The 26,688-nt window shown below is 37.5% G+C and overlaps 1 protein-coding gene across 4 annotated transcripts in view; it reads left to right on the plus strand.

The window, feature by feature from the left end:
* The first annotated feature begins 1,030 nt into the window (after positions 1 to 1,030).
* Positions 1,031 to 26,688, plus strand: part of LOC114146423 (tensin-3) — a 42,572-nt gene continuing 16,914 nt past the window's right edge. Inside the window, exons 1-14 of one of the 4 annotated variants that reach the window (XM_028020437.1) lie at positions 1,031 to 1,410; positions 11,079 to 11,249; positions 11,463 to 11,513; positions 11,621 to 11,743; positions 12,880 to 12,944; positions 14,656 to 14,739; positions 16,212 to 16,327; positions 16,775 to 16,835; positions 16,939 to 17,014; positions 17,113 to 17,242; positions 17,492 to 17,557; positions 18,592 to 18,693; positions 24,239 to 24,274; positions 24,357 to 25,535. In XM_028020437.1, the coding sequence (XP_027876238.1) occupies positions 11,100 to 11,249; positions 11,463 to 11,513; positions 11,621 to 11,743; positions 12,880 to 12,944; positions 14,656 to 14,739; positions 16,212 to 16,327; positions 16,775 to 16,835; positions 16,939 to 17,014; positions 17,113 to 17,242; positions 17,492 to 17,557; positions 18,592 to 18,693; positions 24,239 to 24,274; positions 24,357 to 25,535 (2,239 nt within the window). In that variant the 5' untranslated portion in view covers positions 1,031 to 1,410; positions 11,079 to 11,099. Of the gene's footprint in view, positions 1,411 to 11,074; positions 11,250 to 11,462; positions 11,514 to 11,620; positions 11,744 to 12,879; positions 12,945 to 14,655; positions 14,740 to 16,211; positions 16,328 to 16,774; positions 16,836 to 16,938; positions 17,015 to 17,112; positions 17,243 to 17,491; positions 17,558 to 18,591; positions 18,694 to 24,238; positions 24,275 to 24,356; positions 25,536 to 26,688 lie in introns of all 4 variants that reach the window. The other 3 variants (XM_028020435.1, XM_028020436.1, XM_028020438.1) reach the window with 3 other exon arrangements.

Here is a 26,688-nt window from a genome sequence, read left to right on the forward strand (position 1 = left end):
AATTATCAGTACATATTATGTATCTGATGCACAAATACATCAGACACAGGCACACATCTACAGTTTGTTAATATCAGACTTAATTGTCCCAATATGCTGAGTCTACTATGTCATTTAGAGGTCAAGAATATTTTGGAATATATTTTCATGTTTTAAAGTACCTTTTAATAATACAATACATAAAAAAAAACAAGACTTAAAGACAATTTCAACAATGACATTTATAAACAGCATTTCACTAGTATAACACACAAGTAAAAGAAACAGTGCATAAAAACAATATCTGATACATTTAGTTTTTATATTAACACAAGCCATAAGTGTCTCACCCTTTTCTGGTTCCCCTATTCTTTGTCTCGTTAGAAAAGCTTATTTTTCTTTGCTCAAAAACAGAAATAAAAACGGTTATTTTACAGGAAAACAAACAAATATTGTATAGCAGGTATAAAACATATTGAATAAAAAATAGACTATCTTAAAATAGAATGTGTCATAAACCGCAGCTTCCGGTGCAGGTCCACCAGGTTCCGAAACAGCTTTTTCCCACTTGCCATCAGACTGCTGAACTCTTAACTGGACTGCACTCAAAAACTGCACATACCTTGCACATAGCTATGTAACTTTCATTTTACTGTCAGTCCTGCACTTTATATTTTATATTCATATTTATATTCATATTTTATACTGCATTTTATTTTATTCTGGAGTAACCTCACAACATCGGAACCTCAAAACATTGTCCTGAGCCGTATGCAACGAAATTTCGTTCTGTATACACCCTGTGCATGCAAAATGACAATAAAATCAGTCTAAGTGTAAGTCCAAGTCTAAATGTTGATAAACGTGTAGTTGTTTTTTTTTTTTTTGCGTGGTTAAACATTCTATTATAGTTTTTAGGGTCTCCTGTGGGGGATGGCTACTAGGAGAGAAGTGATGGTGAGAACACAAATGAAGGGAGGCCTCAGAGAGGGGAAGTAAAGGGAAAAGGGGGCGGGAGTTACAGAAAAGAGCCTTTGCGGCGCAGTGGGAGGAATATCCCCTTGCCAGAACTTGTGGCGGCTTCAGTGGTTACCTGGGCTGGAGGAAGTGAACTGAACAGAATCAACAAGAGGAGCGGAGGTTCAGGAGCCAAACAAGAACTTCCATTTTATCACCGAGAAGGAAAAAAAAAAACAAAAAAAACCTAAGAGAGCTCCGGATTCATTTGAGCGAAAGTAAACCTACCGAAGGGCTTCGGATCACCCCGAGATCACATTCCAGCGGAGGAAAATGAGTCTCTCACCCCGCACTAAGCTTGTATGACGGACTGAGGGCTCTTTGGACTTCAGTGCACTCATTCTCTGTCAGCAACTTTGACTAAAAGAATCCAAATCCTGAGGGGGGCGGTGAAGAACGCTTTTCCTTAAAAAGGTAAGTCACATTTTAGGACTCTTTTTCTTGGCAGGGAGGGATTTGAAGTCGCGTTGGTCAGTAATTAAAGTAAAAAGACTTCCTGACTTGAGTGGTTTATTTTAAACCTTTTCCGTGCATCTATTCAGCCTTTTGCTCAGTCACACTGGGTAAACTGGGCTATGCTCTCTTCATGCGAGAGCAGAAAGCTGGGCAATTTTATTTTAGCCAAACTTCAGAAATGTGTGTGGGCCAAAAGTGGGTTGTAAAGTCAAATAATTAAGTCATTAAAACTAATCCAGAAACTGATATGTATGTAGGTGTGTATGTATGTATGTATATTTATATTTGTGTGTGTTTTACACACTGTGAAAGTGCCAATGAAAGCATTTCAACTGGAGTCTTCTCAGCTTGGCTGGACCTTATGTTTTTAGTCTTATACAGTGAATTGTATTTCTTACTGTGGCTGTAATTTGGGGTTTCTTGCTGTTTTGGGTTATGGTGCACCATTATAATGTGAAGCATATGGAATGATGCTTGTGAGTGACTTGCACAGACAGAAGCAAAAGGCAATATATTCGCTTTTCTTGTTTGGCGTCTTCTGCCAGAGGGTATATCTTGGAGTCAAACAGATTTAGCCTTTTTGCTTAAGGTACAGCTGCTTTGTGGTATTTGTGTCCTGAGGGCTCTGCTTCTAAGTCAGCCATTGTTGATGACATGTACATGTGTGCTTACATCACAGCTGCTACAAACTTTTTCACCTGGAGATCAGACAAACACCTGCATCTACACCCTTTTGCAGACTTTTCTTTTAATCAACAAAAACGTTTGTTGTTCTAAACATTTTACAGACGAAGCTCTTTCAGGATTACCCTCACAGAAAAACTCAAGATTAAGGGAAAAATATTTTGGAACAAAAGTAAAGCTTTTGTTTTATTTATTTAAAAGATGTTGTTCCTGTTGTGTATTTTCTAACATTAATAAATATGTCTTGACAAAAGAAACACAACATGGTAGTAGGATATGGACTTCTTTTGTATAGTTTTACAAAATACAACGTTTGAAAGGTTAATTGAGGAAACAACAGCAAAATTGTTGTGTCTCAGTTCAGGTTGATGCTATTACAACAGATATAAATGAAACATCATTTATAGCATGTAGTAAAAACTATGCCAAGTAACTTTTGAGTTTCAAGGAGTTTGGCTTCACATGTTTGAGCTCTGATGAACCCCTTGCCTTTGATAATGTCTGTCTTCATGACTTCTACAAGTCTAATCTTAATCTGTTTAAATTACTCTTACTGGTTTTTGTGCATACAAAATGAGTAAATAGCAATTTCCATGCTTTAACCCTGAACAGATGGTATTCAAACTTTTTGCCAGATAGACCACAAAGTACTTGCAGACCACACAAATATTTTTCCTAATTCAAAGTAAGAAATATTTTTTACAATTTTTACCTGTTGTTTACCAAATATAAACTAAACATGCAATATCCAAAGAAAAATTAAGAAAGAAGAATCATTTTAGTAAAAAAGCTATGTTCAACTCACTGTAGATCAACAACATTAAAAAAATAAGCATGTAAATAAACAAGGGTATATAACTGCAAAACTGTTGTGGGTTATAGCATTCAAGAAAAAAAAGAAATAGTCTCTTTCTTCTTTTTTGTTTATTTATTTTTTAATGCTTGGTACATGCATTTAATTTTAATGAATAGTTGTGCCCAAGTCTCATCTTGCGTAAAAATCATTGGATGAAATTAAACTTGCTTTGAAAAAAGTGATTGATAAATGACTTAATTTATCCATCCATTTTCTTACACCCTTGTCCCCAGTGGGGTCAGGAGGGGTGCTGGTGAATATTTCCAGTGAGACATTTCGGGTGAGAGGCGGAGTACACCCTGGACAGGTCATCATTCCATCTCAGGGCAATTTAGAGAAACCAATTAACCTAACTGTCATGTTTTTGGACGGTGGGAGGATGCTGGAGTACCCGGAGAGAACCCTTGCCTGCACAGGGACAACATGCAAACTCCATGCTTAAAGATGCCGGGCCGGGAATCAAACCCAGGACCTTCTTGCTGCAATGTATAGTGCTACCAATTGCACCACTGTGCAGCTTAATTTATGTTATATCTACTGGTTTTGAGAAGATTATAATTTTTCAGTAAAAATTTTGCAGCAAAAATATGTCAAATTGTCCATCTAACTCTTATGCCGGCGGGGCAAAATTGTATCTTTTTTTTAGTTGTAATGTGGAGAGCTGAACAACATTATTGCAAGGATGGAAAATGGCCCCCTTTGGACATCACTGCCTTAAATAACTGGTAGTACAGTTGGACGTCATGCAATCTGAGCTCCTATTGCATTGGCTTACTTCAATGGTTTAAACAAAGAGTTTCTCACTTTGGGATTTTTAAAAAGCACAAATATTTTTTTCTGCATCCATGTAAAAACACAAGTAAACATTTTTAAGGAGAAATTTGAATAAAACACAAAATATAAATAAAGATGGGGATGTGGAAACCAACTACAAATTGATCTAGTGTGATCACTTGTCTTATGCCATATATGTTGTCACCAAAGGCATGTTGGAGTGGAACGGTATTCATAAGGAGGGTATATTTATCTAAATTAAATGCAACAAAATAGCTCGTAAACTCGAAAAACTGATGATATGTTTTCTACAGTTAAACTAAATCTGAAGTGAGTTTGATTTTTAAAGAAAAGTTTGGTTGGTAGCTTTAAATAAGTAAAAGTATGTTGCCTTCCTAATAAAAGGAGGGTGTCACCTTTTTTTCTTACTGATAACAGATCACAATTATAAATACAAGCAACAGCTGAACGAATTTTATTAACTGTGTGGGCTGCCAAAGGGTTGGCATTGTGTACTATAAACAACACTGTGATTGCAGAATGTGACGGAGAACCAGAACATTACATTTTGTCACTGCTTTGCTGCTGTAGGCAATTTGGTTAACATGTGTAAGTCATTAGACAGAGTGGAGATTGTTGAGAAGAAAGGGGAATGAAAGCAATAAAGGGGCAAGAATGGCAAGAAAGAGCGAAATGAGAATGGCGGCGTGAGAGTAGGAACCTAATCCATTTTGGAACGCATTCCACCATGACCTTGGGATAGAAAATCCGTGGCTAGTAAGAACACGTATTTCTGCAGGACAAATAAGGAGAAATGTCATCCACATTTCTTACAGATACTTAAAATCACAGTAAGACACTGTGCAGCAACCATCCTCAAGGCAATCCAGACTCCTTGAGGTATTTATGACTCCGTTAGTGTTTCTTAGGTTTTCAGGCAAATAATTCTCAAATAACCCTGAGATCATTCTTCACAGACAGCAGAACACTGACACATATAGGTCAGTGTTCTGACCTATAAGTATCCCTGCTTCTTCTCAATGTGCAAAACAGATTCGTTAACCACCAATTTTGTCTGAAGCTCCACTGTAGCACAGATGACAGCTGACTTTGAAATATAGGCATGCTGTATTCTGTCACAGTAGACAAATAACCTTAGTTTAATGCACATATTAAAATTTGGGGGGTGTACAGAGGTTAGTTGCTCCAGTGTTTCAATCATAAAACAGGTGCTTAAGTCAACAGAAGCACTTATTAAGTTTGAATATTGGTGTTTAAATGGGGGAGGGGGTGCTTTGATTGCCATATATGTCCATGCTTTTATGTTTATTGGTGTTGTATATTTCTTTACCCCTATTACAATGTTATTCTGATATCATACTGCATTCAGTAGATTATGAATTAATAGTTTCACTAGGTCCTTATTTGTGGCTTATTCTTTTTCTTCGAATTCTATTACGGCCATGTTTGCTTCTCTTAACTGAAGAAACTTTGACAAAATCTGAGTGCTTTGGACACAGATGATTGGCTATCATGACAATTTGACTTTGTAGTAAACTCCATAATTTGATAAGTTACATGATTTTTTACGTTTTTGTCAGTTGTTGGATTTGACCCCGTTTTGCCTTCAGAATCAAGGTGTCAAAACATTCCAGAAATTTTAGTGCATATTTACATACAGTATCATCGTCACACAATTGCACATCACTGATGGAAATCTCCCATTCCACTACAACAAAGAGGTGCACTGTTGGACAGAGATCTAGTGACTGTAGAGGGCATTGGTCTATGCAATTTACTGTAATATTAAAACTAGTTTAAGATAATTTCATCTTTGCTAAATTGTGCGTTATCATTTAGCCATCAGAATAAGGGTACATTGTGGTTATGATGATATGGACCTTCTGAGCAACAATTCTTAGGCAGGTTGTGACATTTAGACTATTCTTAGTGGGCATTAAGGGGGTCAGCATGTGCCAAAATGTCTCCCCCCGACCATTACATCACCATCAATATTGAAAGAGGGTAAATCAGTGTTTCTATGGTGCTGAGATCAAATTTCTTGGTTATATGAAGTTATTTATTTTTGCCTTGCTATGATTATGAAGTAGACTGTAAACTCTCCCTGAATTGTCTTCGTTGTAATTTGTGCTGACAAAGCAATTGAGCAGGCGCATCAAATAAAGTGGTCAGATAGTATGGTCAAAAAATCAACAGTGGTTTCACCTCTTAGTTCTCCACTCACATTTCCTTTATTCCTCCTAACCACATCGGCATCAATGTATTTTACACTTTTGTATTGATCTGCTTACCATTAAGTATCAATGTATGAAGTGGTAATATTAGAAGTGGCCCAGATCTGCTTTTCATCATTTAGCTGTTTGACTATGAGTGAATCTTGGTAATATTGATTGCTTTGCTAAAACAATACATAAACAAAACTAATTTTGGAATTTTAGAATTTTCATTTGAATGATGAACATGACCACAGTTACTTCAATAAACTAATAACTTATAGTAGAAAACTACAAACTATGACATGGACTAAGAACATGGTAATCAGAAGCCAAATGTTGTCTCTTTCTTTATGCATCTTATATCTAACCATATACTGTAATTCTCCTTGATTTGCCTGCTAGAAGATAATGGCTTACCATGTAAAAAGTGTGGTGTCAGAAATGGAATGTTTAGCACACATGCTACTCCATACATCTCTTCATGCATTTAACATGGAAACCGAATGTTTTGAATTTATTTTCTGTGCTGTTCAGGATAATTGGAAGACAGGCATTTGGAACAGCTTCCAAGTACTGGTCATGCATGTGTAAACGTGGCTGACAGCACCAGCACAGCCTAGTCAAGCACTTACCTGCAGGGTGGTTGAAGCGCAGGGAGCCAGACACTCCCTAATCCCCAACATCCTGACCTTTGGAAACCTGTTTCAGCTTGCTCACCATAGGTCTGGCAACATGTCTCTTGAGTCCTTCTTGCCTGGCTGACACTCTTTATGCCAGCCTTGTTCTCAGTGCCATGGGTGGGCTCTGGATTTGAGAACCTTGCCGCAGCTTACTCTGAGCCTTTGTGAGCTAATGCTGTGCTTCAAGCAAGAAACAAAAGCAGTCAGGGAAAATTAAAGACCAATTATCTCTTAGTGCATGCTGAAGCAAGTCTGAGTGATGAGTGACAGAAGTGGGGAGTGCTGTAGAAAAATCAGAGTGATTGCTTCAGTCTTCCATAATACTGTAAGTCGTGAAATTAAATTCAAGGATGAACTTAATCATTTGGAAATGATTTGGAGTAGGTCAAACAATTAATATAGAGCTTGACATCTACTTGGTTAAGTTTCCCCTCTGGGATATTTTAGCATAGTTGTAAACAACAAACATGTTATTTAGACTGAATAAAGTAAACATAATATACTATCTCTATATTCAGAAAAAAGCATTTGATAGGAACCTGGAAATTCGTATTTGCAACCTTTCATAATTTTAGTTTTGGAAGCTCTTTCATAAACTGGTTAAAATGTTGTACAGTTTAACCAGGACAAGGTTACTTGTCCTTGAGTTTCTCAAGGACAAGTAACCAAACATAGTCCAGCTTCTGTCTCTAGAGGGGAACCAGGCAGAGTTGCTTACTGTTCTCATTAATGTTCCATAGTGGAAGATTTCACAGAACTAAGCCACATTCCGCCTTTTTTTTTTCAAGTGAAGGATGGTTTTGCCTGATAGAAATATCTGTCCATACTAGTCACTGCAAGGATTGTTTCCACACAAAAATTAATGTTTTACCAAAATCTATATACTTATTCTCAATGATCCCAAACCAACCACCATTTGACTGTATATGGTGAGACTTTGAACCTATGACTTATTAGCTCTAACACAAAATGACATATATTCTTTAAACAGTTTAAAATGAACTCCTCTGGCAGCCTGTTGGGAGTTTCTGAAAATGACAGTGTGCAATATTTCCATGCCAACATATACCCATCTGGAATAACTCTACGAAAAATTATGACCTTCCAAGATTTGAGGTGTAAAAGAATACCTGAAACATATTTTGCAAGTAGTACACTTTATCTCTTTTAATAGATTAATTGCACAATACAGGCTGGACAAGAATCAGCTTCTAAAATATCAACAAATCTGTTATGAAAATATAGATAGATCTTAGTTGGAGCATTATAGTGTATAGTGAAACCCATAATGCTCTACTTCTGAAAAGAAATCTGCTGGGCTTCTCTTTTTTTTTTTTCTTTAAAAGGTTTTGTTGGCTCTAGTGGCCTTTATTTAGCAGTTGTCTCTACACCAGATCAGACGGCTTGCCTGCGTCGCCCGTTATACTGAAAGTTGATAACATAATCCTTCCTCTGACAGCATGGCCAGGCCTAAGGTGTAGATGCAGTCATTTTTTAGAAAATGTACATTCTAAACAACTACAAGAATTAGATTAGATAATTTTGCAGTTGTGTTAATAAGCTGTTGAACGTCACTATCTAACAAAGTAGCTGCTGAGTGTATCGTGCCAATAATGTCACTAGGCAAAAGAATCACCAGCAATGTACTGGTAATGCTACGATTCCTGTACCGATCACGATATTAGCAGATTAACTCACTGTCATCCTGTTACACCTCCAGATCATATACGACATGTTTATAAGATAAAATTCACCACTCTTAAAGGAAATGCAAAGTTCTCTAAATATTTATTAGTCAGTTCATTAACGTCTTATTAGTTGGCTGGTTTCCTTTAGAATTATATGAGAAGTGGTCTAAATATGCCATTTGTTCCAACAAACCCCGAGGACCAGTCCTTGGCTTAGAGGAACTCAACCAACACATACTGTGGAAAAACACTGCCCAGTTTCCCTTAGAGATGAGATGACCTCTTCACACGGCCTATTTCATTCCACTCTGTGGGTTGGTTTAAGCCATGACTACACTGTCCCCCATTTATTACTTCCTCACTATGCCCACTCAGAGGGATGGACTGTAGCCAGGGGTCTTCTTACATATAACTGTTGGACGCATTCTTTTGTATCATTTACTCACAACAGTCAGTTTAGGGTCTTTCAAGGAGCATGATATTGTTCTTGAAGAAATTAATTAATTAAATATAAGCTTAAGAAAATGTAATCACAGTACTTATGGAAATGATTTTGGAACATGGACTCTCAATCAATCTTTTAAAAAAAAATCATGCCAGGCCAAAGTAACTTTATATTCCACTGAGCAAAGTTGGATATTCATCACCAAAATAGAACCTCAAAATCCAATATGGCTACCATGCACTACACAGTAATAACTACTAGTTAATGTTTTACATGTGCTGATGGTTTTTTCATATTTTCATTATGAATGTCAGCTTTGTAATACTTTTTTTTGTTGCTAGTAGTAGCAACAATAATTATCTGAGATGTCCTTCCCAGATCCACGTACTAACTTCAGGGGTAAACAGAACACAACACAACAAACACTAGTTTTCAATCCATTGTCCACTGTCAGGTTGTCCTTGGAAATTTACAAGTGTCCTTTCTAAAAAATCAAAAACATTGCTGCTTATACCAATTATCTCTCCTCCCAGTACAGCTTACAGTGTTTAATTTGCTCAGTTTTTACAACTAAAGGAAGTCCAAGTACAATCGGTGGTACTTTTGCAACCAGTGAAAGTTGTAATCTATGCAATCAATGGCATAGATTATCTCAATCTATGCCAAACATGTAAATTATTATTAACATGTACTGTAAATTAATAATATAAATGGTCCCAACAGAGAACCTTATATGAGGGTATAACTAATTCTGGAAAGTGTGAATGGCATAATGATCCTGTACAAGGTTTAACTGAATAATAAATACTTAATCCAGTCTCACCTTAGACGATCAAGTCAAATTAAGATTGTCTTTGTTTTAGGATGTGATTAGATCATTGATTTAGAAATTTGTAACTCAAGTCACAGTATATGTCAGATTTGTATTTTCCAGTATAATCAGCTATATGATTAAAATATACAGTAGGTCATAATATATAAAACTAACCTTTGATTACTTTACACTGGAGCATATGAGATGCTTATATTTTTAAAGTTATTTACCAGCACAGTTTATGGTTTATGGTATGCGTTTACATGAATCAATTAAAAATACGTTGTCTAAATAACAATTTGAGCACAGCATGAGAGTTGCAGCACAGGGAGAATTGCAATTTGGGATGCCAAAGCACCCAGTGAATCGTAAATAAGGGAACTTTGTCTGTTTCAAATTGTACTAATCTGCAGGGGGATGAACTTTAGACCTCTTGGAGTATCCTGTGGTTGCTGGTGCAGGTTTTTTTTGTCCTGTTGGTTGATAAATGAGGCCTCTGTGGATAGGACTTGTTTTGGCACATCCCAGAAATTCTCAATTGGATTGAAATATGAAGTATTTAAGGGCTGCGTCAGAGCCCTGGGCTTGGTGTTGTGTTCCTCTGCCATCGAGGAAATTATTTGGCACAGAGGAGTACGCTTAGTCTTCATTAATATTTAGCAGTTTCTAAAAAGGGTTGTAAATTTACTTTAACATGAGTGCTGGAACCCAAGTGGTTTGTTTATAGCACACTGTGATAACTCAAGCAATGTTATGCTCTTCAGCCGTAGTTAGACTTAGTTGTGGTAAGACTTTTTCCATTTACTTCCTTTATGGTATTTTCAATCGTCTGTTCATGTTATTATTTCCAGCAGTTCTAACAGTCTGTTAGAACCACAAAATATCTTATTCTCTAGCTAACAGACAGCTGGCTTGCACAGAGATGAGTAGGTAACAAAGCAAAACATCTGTGTGTGGAGTTTGGAGGGGTGGTAAATGGTGACTCAGTCTTTAGAGTCTGTACCACCATAGCAGGAAGTTCATGTCCATGAGGTAACTGGGACACACTGCCACTGAGGGATTTACAACTGGTTTCAACTGGAACTCTTTTGTTTTTTTTATACTTTGTCACTGTTACTTAATACCATTGTTGCGATACTCCTTTCGCATGGCAGATACATTGTCGTTATCTGTCCTGTGCAGAAAAGTCTTTGCTTAGTTTCAACCTGTACAGTACTTGCAACATATTCTGTTAACCATTGCTGTGTAGAGCATTCTCTATCTTATAATGTGGAGCTTAAGTCGTTTTCCAGAGATATCTGTGGAAAAGTCAGACACAATAACTGAAGCTGGGGACTTTGACCATCAAATATTGACTTAAGTAAAGTCACCTGGTTAAAATGGGAATAGTGTGAGAGAACTGCAGTGCTTTGTTCTTCTATGTAATCAGTCTGTATGTTTCTTGAAAGGAATAACAGGAAAGCTGTAAGATGGAGGAGGGATACGAGCTCGACCTCACCTATATCACAGAACGGATCATCGCCGTCTCCTTCCCTCGCGGATGCTCTGAGGAGATCTACTTGCTTAATCTAAAGGATGTCACACGAATGCTCAAATCCAAGCATGCAGATAATTACCTGGTGAGTGGTGATTCTCCGTCTTACCCTTAAGATTTAGAAGAAGACAAATGTGGGAGTCCACATCGCATTGATTTGAACTAGCTCTAATAGGTTCTTATTGGATATTGACATGAAGGTATTGATCTCGGATCATATCTTTACTCATCGTAAGAGTTGGAATTAAAGTAGAAATCAGTAAGATGTTGTTGTTAGTCTGTGGTTTGTCTTCTTCAGATTATTAACCTGTCAGAGAGAAGACATGACCTCACCAGAATGAACCCAAAGGTAAGGATATACAGTATATTGTTTCTGCTTGATAATATTTTCTGAAAAACCAGGCCAAGTAAAAGAAAGAGTGGCATGTGTTAATTATAAACTGTGATATTTTGTAGACTTTGGACACCGGTTGGCCAGACCTACATGCTCCTCCGCTGGATAAGATCTGCACCATCTGTAAGGCCATGGAGAGTTGGCTCAATGCCGACCCTTTACATGTGGTGGTTATACACTGCAGGGTAAGTGTGTACTCAACATGGAGGATCACCTGTGTTTTTCGGTTTCCGATTGCACAGTTAGAATACTCCAGATCTGACCCAATCAAAAATTTCTCAGGTTTTTGTTTTTAAGGTTTTCTTGGCTCTAGTGGCCTTTATTTGAAAGTAGATTGACAGTAAACTGGGTAATGAGAGAGGTGGAAGACATGCAGCAAATTTTGCCAGGCTGGGAATTGAACCTGCGACCTCTGCCCCGAGGACTAAGGCCTCAATACTTGGGTCGTGCTTTGCTCGTGCGCCACCACAGCACACCTTATCAGTTATTAAACAAATTACTCATTGTATATATTTTTCTGTACCCCTTATTGTTCTTAACAAATAAGAACGGCAAATGAACAAAAATACCTTTTTTTAAAATGTAACACATAAACTTAAATCAGCATAACCTTTCAGTACTGGCCTTTACATAAATTTGTGTTTTTACACCTTGCTGGCATCCGTGAGAATGTCAAAGGAAAATCCTAATCTATTATACTGTAGATTATATACAATGATTTCAATTCATTAGACTGATCTTGAATATATAATATTTGATATTTTATAATCCAGTGTAGTACTATAATACATAAATAAAATAGTCACATTGACTGAACAAAGTTGTATTTACTTTAACTTTACTTTAACAAAATAAATGTTTGGTTTTCTGTTCTTTTAAATACGGTGGTTTTGCTTCAGCATGGTTATTTCACATAATCCTACATCTGAATATTGAAAAATTGTATTTTGTTTCAGTCTCTTGGTGAATGCAGTGCAATCTTTCAACATATTCTTGCATCAGTGTTAAGAACTCTAAAGTTAGAATGCTGAATTGTTCTTTTCATGTGGGTCTGGGTTACTTGACACACTTGGCAAACGTAATAAAATTAGGTTTAACTAAGTCCTGCAAAGAACTTCTTTGGTGTTTTAATAACATTTAAATTTAGCCTAGAATTAAAAAAATTACTAAAGCTTTTAAAGATGGAAAATTTTATTTAAAAAAAACAAAAAACAAAAAAGAACTCAAATAAATATATTTTTGGTGTATTTGTAGCCCTGTAAAGTAAAAAAAAAAAAAAACACGTGTTGAATCATCCTATGTCATATTTTGTTTTTTGCAGGGTGGCAAGGGTCGAATTGGTGTTGTCATTTCCTCCTTTGTGCATTTCACTGACGTGTCTGCCAGGTAACCACAACTCATGTTGTGATTTCTGTTATGTTACTATAAAGGTCTTCTTTTCCTTCCCCTGAAGTCAAGATTCATCATAACATATGTGTGTCCACGCTTTGTTGTCGGTGAGCAATGAACCACAACAATCTCTGCAGACTCGTTTTGTTTAGACCATAACCAATGTCATTGCTGGACCACATTTAATTTATCTGCCTCCTTTAATTTTGGCTTAAGGTGATTTGGAAAAGTGACTCAAAAGTTTCCTGTTCCAGAATCAAAAGAAAACCACATGATTTGAGCCATGAATCACCCTGGATTGAATTGCATGAATCAGCTCTGAAGCATGTGTTTACCCTGTTATATCCCCCGGCCAGAGTGTTGGTTTCAAAAGATGTATTTCTCAAGAACAATGCCCATTTTATTTTCTGACAAACATTGCTGGTAAAGACAATTTAAAAAGAACTGAAGCTTCAGGGAACTGAAGCATAATTTTTTCAAACTGTTGGTTTGAAAAATGACAGATTTTTACATAGTAAGGAAATAAATGAGATCAGGAGTAATCTTTCTGAACCTAAAGGTCAAGATTACTGAGGTACAAAAATATGTGTCTTTTGCATTCTTTGTTCTTGTGCATGATTTTATACTACTACCATGCTCGAAATAAATAAAAAATAAATAAAGGTGATTCATATCCTTTAATTTCAACTAAACAACACATTGAAATCTTAAGGAGTATAATAAAAAATACTCTCTCTAAATCCACTCTCTAAATCTTATAGTTTGTTTTTATTCTTTTACAGCAGTGAGTCAGGATTGCAAATGCTGGCAGTATTTCCGCACTTTGCTCCATATTTATCAGATTGTGAGAACCTTTAATGCTCACAGCTCTCTTCAGATTTTCTCTGGAAATTGAAATCAGGTTGGGTTTAGCTGAACTATTGCTAAACTTCCAGTCTATAGATTTGGATGCATTCTTTAGGTCATTGTCATGTTGAAAGATGAATCTACTGTTCATAAATTCTGAACACAGTCATGAGAGGGTATTTGTACTTTTAATATATGTATTTCTATTCCAGAAGCATTTCAGTTTGTTTTTCAAATTGAGTTAATAATCATTTATAGGTTATGTTTAAGGAGGTAAAGCCTCCAAAATGATATAATTTTCAATTACTTTTATCAAAAAGATATAAACCTTGAGGTATATATTTTTTAAAATCCAGTCTAGCTCTCTCCTGCACATGGAAAGTCACTGTTGCTTGAGCACAGGTCACCATTTAATTAAGCCGGTTTCTAATTTAAGCTTTTGCCCAGCTGAAAGAGAGTGTAGCTCGCTGGTCTGAATGTAGATGTCAGAACAAAAATGAAAAGCAGAGAAAGAGAAGGGAAAGAAACAAATTAAGAGGGGGCAGAGGAAGGGAAGCAGAGGTCTGGTTAAAATGTGGTGGGGCCTATTAGCTTTAGGTCTGTCTGAATAAACCAAGCTGTGCACACACTCGGGCCTCTCTCTGTCCCTCTGTGTTTACTTAAGACTGATTCTCTTCCTCTCTCCTGGAATCTTCTGTCTCTCAACTTACTTTCCCTGTTTTCAGACATGAGTGTGTGTAAATGTCTGCTTTGCTCTAACTGAAGCGAGTTTGGTTTAACACTATTATAGTCCAGAGTGTAATCTCTCTCTTGAGTCATAATTACCTAAAGTGTTTAGTGCGTCTTTCTGTCTCCCTCAAAGTGCTGATCAAGCATTGGACCGCTTTGCCATGAGGAAATACTACGATGACAAGGTCTCAGCTCTGATGACACCTTCACAGAAGCGGTAAGACCCATAACAGAGCTGTACCCTTCCATTCAGAGGCATGGAAGGGTACACCAGGTCCTGTTTGACCCAATCTGCATGTCCCTCCAAACATTCAGGTTTCTGACCCGCCTTGTTCCATAGCATACAGTTAATATCTTTTAGCTGAAGGGCATTCCTTGTTTAAATAAGAAAAAGATCTCGTAATGACCTGATGTAATTCCAATATTTTACGATTCATCATTGCTAACACTGATGTACTAAAGTGTTTTGTCTACCCATCTTGCCCATGAATGTCTGTCAAAACTTTCAGCAAGATATTTTTCATCTGTGAAGGTTGTGAATAAAATCTTCTATACTATACTTCAAACTTATTTTGAAAACTTTTTTCTTCTCCAATAATGACCACTTTAATTCAACAACTAACTAATAGTGCTAATCTCTTCTTACTCTGTGGCAAATTATAACTAAAAAAGAAATATGCCATCAATTGTTCAATGTTTGTTACCAAATATATCAGTTTTTATGCCGAAGATCATAAGGTTTTTATTGACTTAACAAAAATAAAATAAAATTACAAGAACTTTAATATTTGATTACAGACTGATCTACCAGCTATCACATTCATCTAAACAGTTGTAGTACATAACAATTAACTTTCTTCTAGGTTTAGGAGCAAGCATTTTTCTATTATTCTAAGAAAACTATTATAAGCAGGATTCATTTTAACAGTTATGGCCAAAGTTTCTATTAATAGTTCAATTTGGCTAAATCATTGCAAGTTAACTGTGGCTGTATAAATGTTATTTTGCACTGTTGACCACCTCATTGTGTGACAAGGTTACTGATATTTTCAGATGACACTGGAAACTATTTAAATGTGTTAAACCATATAGAATGGGTAGATGTGCACCAGAGATTAAATTCAACCAATATCCCCTTGAATTTCTCTATTGGTCAAAAAATAGTGAAAAAAATGAAAAGAAAATTGGTATACATGAAATGGATAAAAACTAAGAACTCCCACCATTTCCTTGAAAGCATCAGCCATCATCAAATAGTTTCATTCTCCTTTATTAGTGAGGTAAAAATGTTGGTAAATTTTGTGATAGAGGTAGTACCTTTTCTGTACTACCTCTATCACACACACAAAAAAATGTTGAAACCTATATGGTTGCTTTGCCATTCTTTACAGGCATCACATTTACACATAAAGGAATTTGTCAAATGCTGGTCCAACATCAGACATCTGAAAACTCTTAGTGACGCATCTGAACCAGATGTCTGCAAAGTTAGCGAACATCTATTAAACACATTTATTAAAAGTTAAATTACTCCCAGAGTAATTAAGGATAAGTGGGTCATTTATTGGAACCCTGTTTAATATGCATTCCTTCCACTCTCTTCTGCCGGATTCAACATGTTTTCTGTTGTGGGAAACCTTGTAATAGTCTTGCTAAATGTTAATCTCCTCACCTTTGCATTCCCGTCAGGTATGTTTGGATCCTTAACAGTTTACTAAGTGGGTCCATGAAGATCAACGCCTCACCTTTGTTCCTGCACTGTGTCATCCTCCATGGGATCCCAAACTTTGAGACTGCCAGCAGAGGTTAAAGTCATACTGCTTTATCAAAATATCCACCCACCAGAGTCAGGGAAATTACAATGAAAGGGTTAAACATAGCCACATTGCCACATTAGAGTCTTATTCGAACTGTATTCCTATTTCTTTTTTTTTTTTTTTTCAAACACACTTGCATGCTCAGGCACATGGATGTTGTGTAAAAAACGTAATCCTCTCCTAAATTCCCTGTTCACCACAGAGCACAGGGAATTCTTTCATTTTGAGGTGCTTAGGTGGAAATTACTGTTTTTGCTCATTTCATTGAATCAACAAGAAGTCGTCATCACATCTTGGAACTAAAATCCTTCTCCCACAATAACAGCTTATCACACTTCAGGCCTCAGGAAAATAATGCCCAAAGGTCATGTTATCAAAGCACCTTGAAAAAACATTAATTGCAGGTTTTCTTTGTTTTCCTTTTGTTTTGTTTAGTGTGTTGCCCATACATCAAAGTCTACCAAGGAATGCAAGCAGTGTACTCCTCTGGAATCTAGTAAGTTGCTCAAATTAATTCCATGCTAATTTTAATTCAATTTAAGTAACAGCTTCTTCATGCCAGCTCACTTTGACTATACCGTCTGTTGTTTTTGTTCAAGTCGCATTGGTTCAAATCACAGGGATCGCGTGTGTATCAATCTGGAGCCTGCCCAGCTCCTGAAAGGGGACATCATGGTAGGAAAAAAAAAAAAGAAAACAAGACAGGTTCACAAAGATAGCGGCTTTAATACTGACTGCTGTGATCATGTTGATTTCATGCTTTCTTTTTGTAGATTAAATGCTATCACAAAAGTGATGTAACGTCAGAACGTGAGGTGATTTTTCGGCTGCAGTTCCACACGGGAGCAGTACAGGGTTACAACCTGATATTTGAAAAGGAGGACATGGAGAATGCCAACAAAGGTACACCTGAAAAAAAAAAAAAACAAACAAAAAAAAAAAACTCTAAGAACAGGCCTCAACCTGCCGCTCCTAGTAAACAGCAGCTCTCCTGCTTCATAAGGTCCCCACTAAACTCAGACAGGACACAGATTTTACTGGCAATTTTTCTTGTGTTGCGAAAGAAAGACAGTAGAAGAATAGAAACTAAGTACATTTTCCAGTTCTGAATACCAAACAGTTACATCATTCCTGTGTTTGCTGTCTTTATAGATCCCAGATTTCCAGATTACGGCAAGGTTGAACTTATCTTTTCTGAAGGACCAGAAAGAATTCCAGGTAAGTTTTGCTTGTGCAGTTTTTTTTTAATAAGCAAGCACAGGACTGATTAATTAGAAAGGTAGATAGAGTGCCCTCTTAATTTTTCCTTCCGTCCTCCTCTCTCTGTCCCCCTGGTGAGAGGGGATGTGGAAAGCCACAGAGGGGAAATGTAGTGTGAAGTGTGTGCTGACAGAGAGGTAAAGAAACACAGCATGTGGAGTCCTCTGAACCCAACTGGAAAGAAACTACGTGGCTCTGTATCATCCACTGTGTTTTGTACGCCTATGTGCCTATTTTGTTAATATGACGATCTCCACATACCGGAGTTGCACGTAAAGCTACTTTTGATAGAAGTTTTTACTGAATTCGGTGGAAACAGAAAAACAAGACCCTTAAAACAAGGTAAACTTGTTTATCTGAAACAAGATCCTTTTGCTTCAGATAAACATTTATTTTACTTTGTGAAGAGAAAGTATAGTAAGAATGCTTAATTTAGCAGTGCGATAAAAAAATCACTCAACCTTTCTGTTTTTAAGGTTTGCATGTTTTGGGGGGTTTTTTTACCTTCATGATGGGGTAGCTGGGCTAGCTGTTCTAGTTGTAAGTTTAAAACATTAGCACTAGTCTTGTAGCGCTAACTACTATTTGGAAAACATGCCCAAAAACAACATATTTCTTTTCATTTTATATATGTAAACACAGTACCATGAAGAAGTGTTGATGATCTTCTAAACTTTCACAGTTTAAAGGGTAGTGACATCAGAGCCAGAGACCTGATGTAATCTTAATCTGAACTCCAAGGAGGTTGTGTGTGGATTGACATAGGATCCCTGAGTTTAAGGGGCTTTCTCCAACCAAAACTTGGAAATTCCAACTTTTGGACTTTAGTATGCTGGTAAACAAATCCTATTTCCGTGTTCCATTTTAATTTAGTTTTCATAATTTGTTATTGATATTCACTGACTTTTGTGTTGTGCATTTACGTGAGGTGTGTCTGTAATACATATTACATAGCTTTTTAGGTTCTTCAAGAGTGGGGATTTTGTTTTCAGGTGCTGACAGGTGGCAAAATGGACCCGATGTTATTGTGGATTACAACACAGCAGATCCTCTGACTCGCTGGGACTCATACAAGAACATCTGTGATGGTGAAGGTACAGACGCTATGCTGCTTTAGATGTAATTTGACTCAGACGACGTTATTTTATCTCTAAGGTCTACAATGATGATTCACCTACAGAACTCAAACATTATTGGAAATTTCATGAATCCAGGAAAGAAACACAGATGCTATTTTAAAGTAGTTACTGTTTTGCATAAACAAACAGTCACACTAACCCTCTTTTTTTCCCCAAATATAGCGTCTTAGCCTGATAGCCCAAGCTATTTAGGAATAACTACTCGCACTATTAACACTAACGTGGTTTATGTAACCCATTTAAAGTGGTGAGAAAGGAAAGTGGCCAAAACACTACCTTGGCATGCAGTATGATGAGAATGGCAAGAAGTGTTGTTTTTGTGGAAAGCAGTGTTGTTTCACTTTGGGAATGCTGGGTCCACAGGAAGAGCAGAGGGTTCTCAAGAGATTTCTTCTTTGTTGACTCTTCAAGTTAATAGGGATCCCACACATATACAAATTTTCACTCATGGACACCCACATGCATATATGTGTATATATATTTATATACACATATGTACTTAGAGAACCACCCTGTCGGAGCGTCTTGTCCTCGCTGTGGTTGTCGCTTTCCACTGAACCACAGCATTCACAACAAGCTCTCAGAATAGAGCTACGTGGTAGTAACATTAAAATCCAAATCCACCCTTTCCCAGTGTTCACCCAGTGCTTTTATAAGTCAAGTTTGACTTGATGAACACAGTCAGCCTTTTTATTTTTTTACTTTCATTTAAAAAAACAAACAAAAAAAAAACACGTCCACACGAAGTTTTAACGCCAGCTTCTGGGATTGCAATGAAAAGAAAACCACACAAATTTAAGAATTCATCAAAGGAAAGGAGAGGCATCAACAAAAGAGCTTTTCTATATCCCAACTGCCTTGATTCCACAGCATTCATGTGGGATATTTACAGCTTTGTTTTCGCATGTAAACTCGAACATATGAGAAGAAGGATGGAAAACTTTGCTGAAATTCTGCATCTACTTACCAGAAGAGCTCACCCTGAACCAGTTTGCTTCAAAGACACTGTCACCCAGTGACGTCTCTGGAGGAGGAAGTCTGGAAGCTGTTTGACACCTTAGTGATAAGGTTGTGAGGTTATTTACCTCAGTGTCTCTATTTTAATTGGTAGAGTGTGTTTGCGGCAAAGTGAGAATTAAGATGATTGTTGTTTGGTTTAGGTTATTTTTGAACTGGTCGACTGTCTTTGCTTAGTGTCACCATGAACCTTGTCTCTAATTTGTCATTATCTTTTATATATGGAATGAGACTTGATTAAAAGTTGAATTAATTATGATGCATATATAAAAGTCTTACAATGTTTTGTTCTCCATACAACCTAGCTGACAAGATACATTATATCTTTAGATGCATAAACAGAAAATGAAAATTGGCTCAGAACTGAAATCTAAACAGCTGAAAGAGAAATTTCTGAAAATCGAATGTGTCTTTAGAGGTTCCCTCCATGGTTAGTCTAATTGCTTCAAAGAAGTGATATGATAGGATCATGCATTACATTACATTACATTTGGTGTTTTTGCTGAATCCTTTTAGCTTGAATTTTGAATAAAAGTCTAAAACTGACTGCATTGTCAAATTATAAGCAGAGGTGACAAATATACTCAAAGTAAATTTTCTCAAATCCTGAAATTTACTCAAATTGAATTAGTCTTTTGTGAGTATTCTCTCAAGTTGTGCTCTCATTTAAAGTGGAGGAATTGTGTATTTTCTAGGAACTTAGTGCCACCTTATAGCACAATCACTTACCTTCAGCTGTTAATGCTTTAAATAAAATGTAGCCTCAAACAAATTTGACATTTTAACTTCAGGCCTTGAAATTGGCCTCTATCAAATCTCCTGCTTTTTCCCCAAATTCTACCTCCAGCAAGTCATCCAAACAATGTTCATCCATTATTCCATTTACAACAGTTCTAAAGAATGATGGACTGAGTAGTAGTTCATATGATGAGCTCAGCAGATGTGCAGTTCCACCAAGTGTTTGCTAATTGCTGCTGCTGCTAGTCTGATGGAGCTGGGGGAGGGATGCTCTGAGTGGTGGAAGCTTGACTGGAAACTGCACCTCCATGTAGGAGCGTTTGTTGAAATAAGCATCTCTATGTGTGAGCAAGCATTTAGGCACCCCTAAATGGCTGCCATGATTTTACATAATGTTCCATCTGTAAGTCACTGTTCATGTAATGCACATTCTAAAAGCACATGTATAGTGCTTTGCAAAAATATTCAAAATGGAACCTAGCATGGAAAGGTTCAAGTGATATAAAAAGTTACAAGCACAAACTTCAACGTGTTTTGCTGGGATTATATGATAGACCAAGTCACAATGGTGCATAATTGTAATGTGGAAGGAAAAACGACACATTGGTGGGAAGATTTGGCAGGAAGATGAATAAAGTTAAATGCAATGCAATCCAAGAAGATAAACAGCTAGAGGCTGAAAAAGATTTGAGAGTAGTGTTGGAAGTTCCAGACCTAAATCCTATTGTGAACCTTTGGAAAGACTTGAATATTGCTGTTCACAGACACCGTCAATTCAGTCTGTCTGAGCTTAAGCTATTGTGCAAAGAAAGACGAGATAAAAAAATCTCTCCATAGAGTAGGACTTTAAATCAATGGAAAAAATAATGAATTGTAATATTTTTGTTGAATATTCCAATGACCTCACTGATTATGATCAATGATAATCACAACGCCCTCATCATTCTGGTTGAGCTTGTGCATCTTCATTTGTTGAATCTGTTTTAGGTGTAGTAGTATGCATCTATGAAACAATAAAATAATGCTGCTGGCCAAATTAAACTTTTTACTTTCACTGTCTATGAATAGACAAGGCACATTAGAAATTTTTGGGATATTCAGAAAATATTATTGTCTTCATTATGTTTTTGATTCCCACTTTTAGTGGAAAGGCAAAATGGTTATAAATGAAACGGAACAGAGAGGGCTGGGTAATTGCATAGTCGTACCCAACCAGACTTCCTAAAGCTAGAGCAACTTACGGAAGAGTTGCGGTTTTTCTTCTCTCTGCACTGTAATTGGTGGATATTTTTTAAAGGACTGACAGCACCATAATAGCAAATGTAATGAATAGAAGAATGAAGAAATGAGTGATTTTTCTCCAGTTCACAAGCTTTCTGGATATCCAGCAAAAGCAAAATGACTTCAAGTTGTTTTTTCAAAAACAGTTCATGATCTCTAGCAAGGCTTTTTTTTTTTTTTTACATGTTTTTATCCCGTTTTGTGCTTTAAGGCAGAAAATGTGTCTTCTTCTGACACGAGATTGAGAGAAAAACAACTTGCCTGCCATTTTTCATGAAAATAGCTCTGGGCTCCTGGCAGAAGTTAATCTTTGCCTTTAATTACAAAGTGTCTTTTTTACAGAGTGGATATGTCTTGAGCTCCAGGAATGTTGTTTTCATCCTCTGTCTTCTCCCCCACCCCCATCCCTTTCTCATACGATATATCGCTATTTTGCCTGCCTCCTATTCCTTCTTTTCCCCAGTGGGGTAGTCCCGTAAAATAGAGGCGAGAGGTCGGGTTACTCGTTTCCTCCAACCCTGTTCAGCTCAATAGCTCCGCCTCACTTGTTTACATTCCTTTGCCCTTATATGGAGATTTCAAACCCCTTTCCCCCCCACCAACACCACCTCTCTTCTGTAGAGTGCAAATACTCTCACCTTCACAGCAGAAAAAGAAAACCAGCTAACTTAATGAAACTTTCGAGATTTGCCTTCCATTATTATCCACATGTTAAAAGCCATGTTTGTTCTCGTGCATCTGCATAGCTTGTTCTCCTTCACATGTTTGGCTTCACCTGAGACTTTGAATTTCTGAAATTCTAACCTGGCAAGGAAAGTGAAGGTAAGAGATTTTCCTCTTGAAGTCGATGGGTGGCCATGAAGGAGTGTATGGTTGGGGGGCAGTGCTGGATGTCAGAGTTGATGAAGGAAAAAAATGGCAAGAATTGAGGTGAAGAGGTTAAATGCCGGCTTACGCTTTGCTAAATGGAATGTCAGGAGAGGGATTTGTTGGAAAACTCCCGGCAGAACAGGCCTGCGCTGAGCTTTATACTTAAGCTGTTGGAGATGGGATGCAGATTTGTGTGGGGCCCAAACCATACATAAAAGTAACCTTTGTGGGAGAAAAGAAGGGAGGGAATGGAGGAAAGGTTTTATCATGCTTGTCAGTTATTCAAACCTTCTAGTCATAGTTTTTTGGAAAGCCAAGCACTTAAGGTAGTAGCTTGAGACAGAAGTCATAGGAGTTAAATTCTAGCTCCTTTTTGTTGAGGCAGAGTGAGAATGACAGTGAGACAGTATCTTTGTTAACTCTGTATTTGAAGTTTTCCCTTTTTATCTGTAGCATCTGAGGATTAAGAAGGTTGTTTGGACATATGCTGAGGGTCAAAGGGCAAGAGAAAGTGAGAGGAATGCAGCCCTCTAGTCATCTAAAACTTGTGGGAGCCTGTGCAATATTTGACATTGTATCCAAACCTGGATATGAAGGGCAATACTGCCCATCACAAATGTCATGACATTACTTGGAATTTTGGCATTTGACCTGGTGGACTGATAATAATGGAACTATGGACTATGTTTACTTTATATTTAAAAGAAGTGAAATGAGAAGATAAGTAAGTTATTTCAGTGGGGTGAAATGATTAATTTGTTTTTCCCCTTCCAGTATTTTAAAGGGAAAGCTTAGGATTTTTGAAATGGGGTTCTGTTAAGAGGTAATAAGCAGAGAAAACCATTTATGCAATGGTGAAATAAGTAAGCTAACATTAAACCATGCCAATAGTAAAAGACAATCTTTGTTATAGTATGTATCAAATGAAGCCTTCTTATTATTTCTGAAGGATGAAGGTGAAAGTTTTTTTTTGGATAGAGCTTAAAGTTGTGCTTTACTTTCTGTAACTTTTCTGAATAACTTAAGGCTCTGCACCAGCCATTCTGACAACAATGTGTATGATGCACACAAAAACATTTAAAGCAACCTGATCCGATGAAGTGTGCAATGCACTGCAGCAAGGGTTCTTGGTTCTTCTGGATTAGAACCAGAACCAAGCTTCATGACATTGAGATGTCACAATGTTAAAATTAAATGTTTAAATGAAATCAATATTTAAAGAAAGTTTGACTAGGCATTCATAACCTACTTTGAGCACCACACTTCTCAAGGTCATACATATTTTGGAGATAAGGGATTATTACAACTATATGTAAAAGGTCCTGCAAAGAGATTTGCATGGTTTGGAGCAAATTAGTTAAACTAAGTGACGTTAAAATTGTCTTGTTGTCAAAACTAGCTAATCTGAGAAATACCAAATCAAGATTCTAAAACAGTTATGCACCTCAGGTAAGATATTAACTGTTTATAATTTTTTAAAAGAGCCTCACTTCAGATATCCTGAACTATTCTGATGACTTGGTTTTATGAACTGTTTTAAATGTTGATTTTATGATTTGAGCTGTGATTCCTGTTGTGTCCCTGTCAATTGCAGAATATGACTGTACACGTTTGATGGAGTCTTGTCTTTGTGAGTCCCCTGTTTGTCTTGTATCTGCGTGTGACCATACCAGCTGACTGTATGAAGCTGCAGCATCTCTTCTGTTTTGCAGCGCCACGCTCTCAGGGCCTAAACCAGGACAAAGCAGCTAGCAAGAGGAGCGCTGTCTGTGGAGAAGCCACGCTGGGAAGAGGGATCCGCACAACCTCCACCACCTCCAGCCCTGACCATAGTGACCACGCCCTGTCTGTGAGCAGCGACTCAGGCCTGTCCAGCACATCTCTGTGGGCAGAAAGACAGACACCTGTCACCACCACCAGCAGCAGCAGCACCACCACTGTGAGGGCTAACCAGGGACCCAGTCCACAGGAGAAGGTCCAGCTGAAGCAGCTCCTTAGTGGTTTTGGTCTCGAGGATCCCTCCCTGGATGAGATGGATGACCCAGGCCCTAAGTTGGGCTTGAAACAGATACTTCCAGTACAGTTGCACTTTAATGGAGACACCCGACCCCGAGAAAGAGAGACGGACATTCTTGATGATGAAGTCAACACAGGTCATGATCTGCACAGCTTGGACAGCCTAGGAACTCTGTCATCCTCGTGCCACAAGAGCAGCCAAAATTCCCTTCTTTCGGATGGGTTCGGGTGTCCTGGATCAGAGGACCATCACAACCAGCACCACTTACATCACACTGCACCTCAGCAAATGGATGATTTTGAGAGAAGAATCTTTTTGAGCTCCAGAAGCAACTCTGTGACTTCCTCTAACCCCAGCAGTGCTCCTACACCAAAGCAGCATGTTTACAGACAGGAGAGCTACTCCACACAGTCCTGGGTTCGGCAGCAACAGATGGTCGCTGTGCAGCAGTTTAACTACATGCCTGAGGACGGAAATGACACAGAAAGGTATTCTGGGATCAAATCTGGGAGCGGTTCACCCAAAGAATGTCTGGCCAACCAACCACAGAACCACATCATGGACACAAAAATGGAAAGTGTCAAGAACACAGTACCTCACAAGGAACAGCCAACCACCAATAATAACAACAACAATAACAAGCATGATGACGAGATAAAATCCCTAACAATGGATATTGATAACTCCATTGATCATCTAAATCAGCTGATCATGGACCTGGATCCCATGTTTGTGCCTAGATCGGGCTTCAGCAAGTCCACCAAGAGGGATGGCGGGACACAGTTCAACGGCACAGTCGGCAAAAGTTCAAACAGCATTGATGTCAGATTCAACGATTGTAACACGGCAACTCTAAAAAACCAACCGCAGACAGGTAAGATAGTCAGCCTGGGTGTTCTTGAGTTTCGTCATTGACTGAAATATTTAATGAAAGTAGAGGAGTTAGATAATGGGGTTTATGTAGTCTGAGGTTGAAATTAGTGGTCAGGGCATTCTGGAATAGTGTACAATTGGTTTATTTGGTGTCTTTGGTAAATAGCAAAGGGTAAAATTGTTGAAGACTTTTTTCTATATAATGTTTTCTAAACGTTATATCCTTTCATTGTCCACTGTCCATTCAACCATTCCTTTGTCCACACATTCATTCATCTGTTGATTAATTCATCCATCGACTATCTATTAATTTATCTTTCCATCCATCTGATGTCTGTCTATTCTGTCTGTCTGACCGTCTGTTCATCCATCCTGTTGTCCACAGTTCTTCATACTATTTCCTAAGCGTCCATCACCCATCACTAGCATCCATCCATCCATCCATCCATCCATCCATCCATCCATCCATCCATCCATCCATCCATCCATCCATCCATCCATCCATCCATCCATCAATCCATCCATTTGTTTGTCCATCCCTCAAACTACCTACTGTGTATCCCTCCATCTTACGTTCCTTATGTCGCTGAACTTGTCCATTAACAGTTCATCCTTCCTTTTAAATAGCCATGTATTAACTCTTCAAATGTCCTTAATTCAATGCATTTATCCTCTGTTCAGTATTTTGTATCATTAAGATGTCCATTCATCCCTTTGTCCAGCAATATATTTGTCATTCATTTAATCTTCTGGCCATTCAGCAGTCATTATTCTTCCTTCAACCTTTCCCTCCTCTCCATTCTACCAAGTTTGAGTTTATGCAGGTGCTATAACCATTATATGCTAAGTTTTCTACTTATAATTTTAAAATGCCATCTTCAAGTAAAAGATATAAGAACTGAGTATAAGAATTGATTTTTTGGCTATCAAAGGATGATTGAACCTTGTTCTCTTGTTTCTCCCTTCCAGCATGTTTTCATAACAGAAATGGTAGGGTTCCTGCCAGAATTTCAAATTTTGTTTTCTGAGGAAAGAGTTCTGTCTAAACTTGTATGTGCAACTAACTGAGTGCAGGATCAGTAATGGTGCACAAAGAAAGAGAGAATAGCTTTTTATCAGTCTTTGTGAACATTTCCGCTTCTTGAACTTTGATA

The sequence above is a fragment of the Xiphophorus couchianus genome, chromosome 6 (assembly GCF_001444195.1).
Source record: "Xiphophorus couchianus chromosome 6, X_couchianus-1.0, whole genome shotgun sequence".
Taxonomy (NCBI): Eukaryota; Metazoa; Chordata; class Actinopteri; order Cyprinodontiformes; family Poeciliidae; genus Xiphophorus; species Xiphophorus couchianus.